General features: G+C 46.9%; 1 protein-coding gene across 1 annotated transcript; it reads right to left on the bottom strand.

The window, feature by feature from the left end:
- Positions 1–1,649: 1,649 nt before the first annotated feature.
- Positions 1,650–2,027, bottom strand: LOC139409673 (octapeptide-repeat protein T2-like). Its single transcript, XM_071155088.1, has one exon. It carries the CDS (start codon positions 2,025–2,027, stop codon positions 1,650–1,652), a length of 378 nt encoding a protein of 125 aa, XP_071011189.1.
- Between the last annotated feature and the right edge of the window lie 246 nt (positions 2,028–2,273).

Here is a 2,273-nt window from a genome sequence, read left to right as displayed (position 1 = left end):
GGCGAGTTCATTTTGCATCGCTCGGTGCCATAGTTATGCCATATATGCTGATATACCGTGGCGAAAGTAAATAGCAGCATGTAACTAAGCAGCTAAAAATAACATGGAATCACTAGACTTCCTGTTTGAGTCGTGCTTATGTTTGCAACACTGACAACAATGTTTGTATGAACGTGTCGATAGTGTATTTTCTGTATTTTTCAGTATTTTCTACTCTCCTCCTGAAAAAAGAACATGAAATTGTGCTTATGCTTACTGAGGCATGGAATGCAATCCTTTGAATAGTTTTGTGTATAACATAAAGTTTGTAGGCTCTACCGGTGACCAGACAAAGGTGATCAAGGAAGGGAAACAGCAGCGGATCACACAGCAGCTGTATTGGCAGCGGAATGGGCACTCAGCTACGAAAAATAAATCCTGCACATGCGCAGAAATATCCATATTTTTGGCCTGGGCTAATTGGGATACAATAGACTCCTCCTTCAGTTTTCAAAATGAACATTGTTATACAGATTCAACTAAATTCTACTCACACTGTAACATGCTTATTTCAGTCCATTGTCCTTCATACAACATTGGCAGCCACAATATCATTATGAAATGTGAAACGATGCGTATCCTGTAGGATCTTCTCTACAGTCTTATGGGATCCAGCTCTACGTCCAGCCCATCATCAGCTAGTCTCCTGGAGGAGGGTGCAGTGTAGTGGTAACATAACAGATGGCTGCTTCTAGAGGGTTGGCTGTCACTTGTGGCCTGTTTAGAGGTCACTGCGCTGGGCATTGCCCCCCGCCAGACAGAGCCCCCCGCCAGTTCCAGGTCATGTTCTGGAACCAGGGGTCAGCAGAGGTCATTCCCCCAGAGTCCACATTCTGATTTGTCCATGTCATGTCACAGCCTGGCTGCTGCAGTGGAGGGTGGAGGGGACAGACACAGCTTTATGTGTCTGTCTCCCCAGACATGGGTTCCAATACAGGGGCCAAGAGCCACCTTTGTCACCCACTGACCCCTCAGACAATGGAGCAATCATCAGATAATAACATTTAGAGAAGGAGGAGAAGAGGAGAAGAGGAGGAGGGAGGGGTGATGTAACAGACAAACATAGAGGCATCATAGAGTACATTAGGGCGTTGGGTAGGTTCATCTTGTAATGTATCGGAGGGGAGATAAAGAAGTGTAACAAATCCTGCCGGAGAGAGGATGATAAGCATCACTTATCACAGTGAGAGCCGGGCCATTAGCAGTCCCTATACCACTGCATTAGCACTATCAGTAGTTATGATGAGAATGTCCAGCATCCTGGATGTTTGTGTAGGAAATCATTAAACATCACAGCCAGCGTGTGAGTGACACAGCTTTTGTACTAATCTATAGTAAACAACCTAGTTTCATGTCATCTAGGTCATCCTGGACAGGAATACAATGAAACATAGTTCAGCCGAAATATGTTGGATAAAGGTTTAGTACACTATGATTTTTTGGAATTCAAACCACTTTTCATTTCCTTATACCACAAACTGTAGTGCCCTCCCTTTAATAACTGTGGATGTTAAGACCCTCCCCTTTAAGTAGTCAGCCTGCCCATTGGTAAAGTCACTTGTCAGGATCCCTGTCTCTACTTCTGCCTATTCCTCTGCCTCTTCCTCTGTCTATGCCTCTTCCTCTGTCTCTGCCTCATCCTCTGACTCTTCTCCCGTGTCTTTCTCTCTCTGCCTCTTCCTCTTCTTCTGTCTCTTCCTCTGTCTTTGTCTCTTCCTCTGTCTCTGCCTCTTCCTCTGTTCTTCCTCTGTCTCTGCATCTTCTTCTGCCTCTGTATCTGCCTCTGCCTCTTCATCTGTCTCTGCCTCTTCCTCTTCCACTTCCTTTGCCTCTGCCTCATCCTCTGTTTCGGCCTCTTCCTCTTTCTCTGCCTCTTTATCTGTCTCTGCCTCTTCATCTGTCTCTGCCTCTTCCACTTCCTCTGCCTCTGCCTCGTCCTCTCTCTGCCTATTCCTCTTCCTCTGCCCCTTCCTCTGTCTCTGCCTCATCCTCTGTTTCGGCCTCTTCCTCTTTCTCTGTCTCTTTATCTGTCTCTGCCTCTTCCTCTGTCTCTGCCTCTTCCACTTCCTCTGCCTCTGCCTCGTCCTCTCTCTGCCTCTTCCTCTTCCTCTGCCCCTTCCTCTGTATCTGCCTCATCCTCTGTTTCGGCCTCTTCCTCTTTCTCTGCCTCTTTATCTGTCTCTGCCTCTTCCTCTGTCTCTGCCTCTTCCACTTCCTCTGCCTCTGCCTCGTCC

The sequence above is a fragment of the Oncorhynchus clarkii genome, chromosome 5, assembly GCF_045791955.1.
Source record: "Oncorhynchus clarkii lewisi isolate Uvic-CL-2024 chromosome 5, UVic_Ocla_1.0, whole genome shotgun sequence".
NCBI classification, from domain to species: Eukaryota; Metazoa; Chordata; class Actinopteri; order Salmoniformes; family Salmonidae; genus Oncorhynchus; species Oncorhynchus clarkii.
This window is presented reverse-complemented; position numbering and strand designations above follow the sequence as displayed.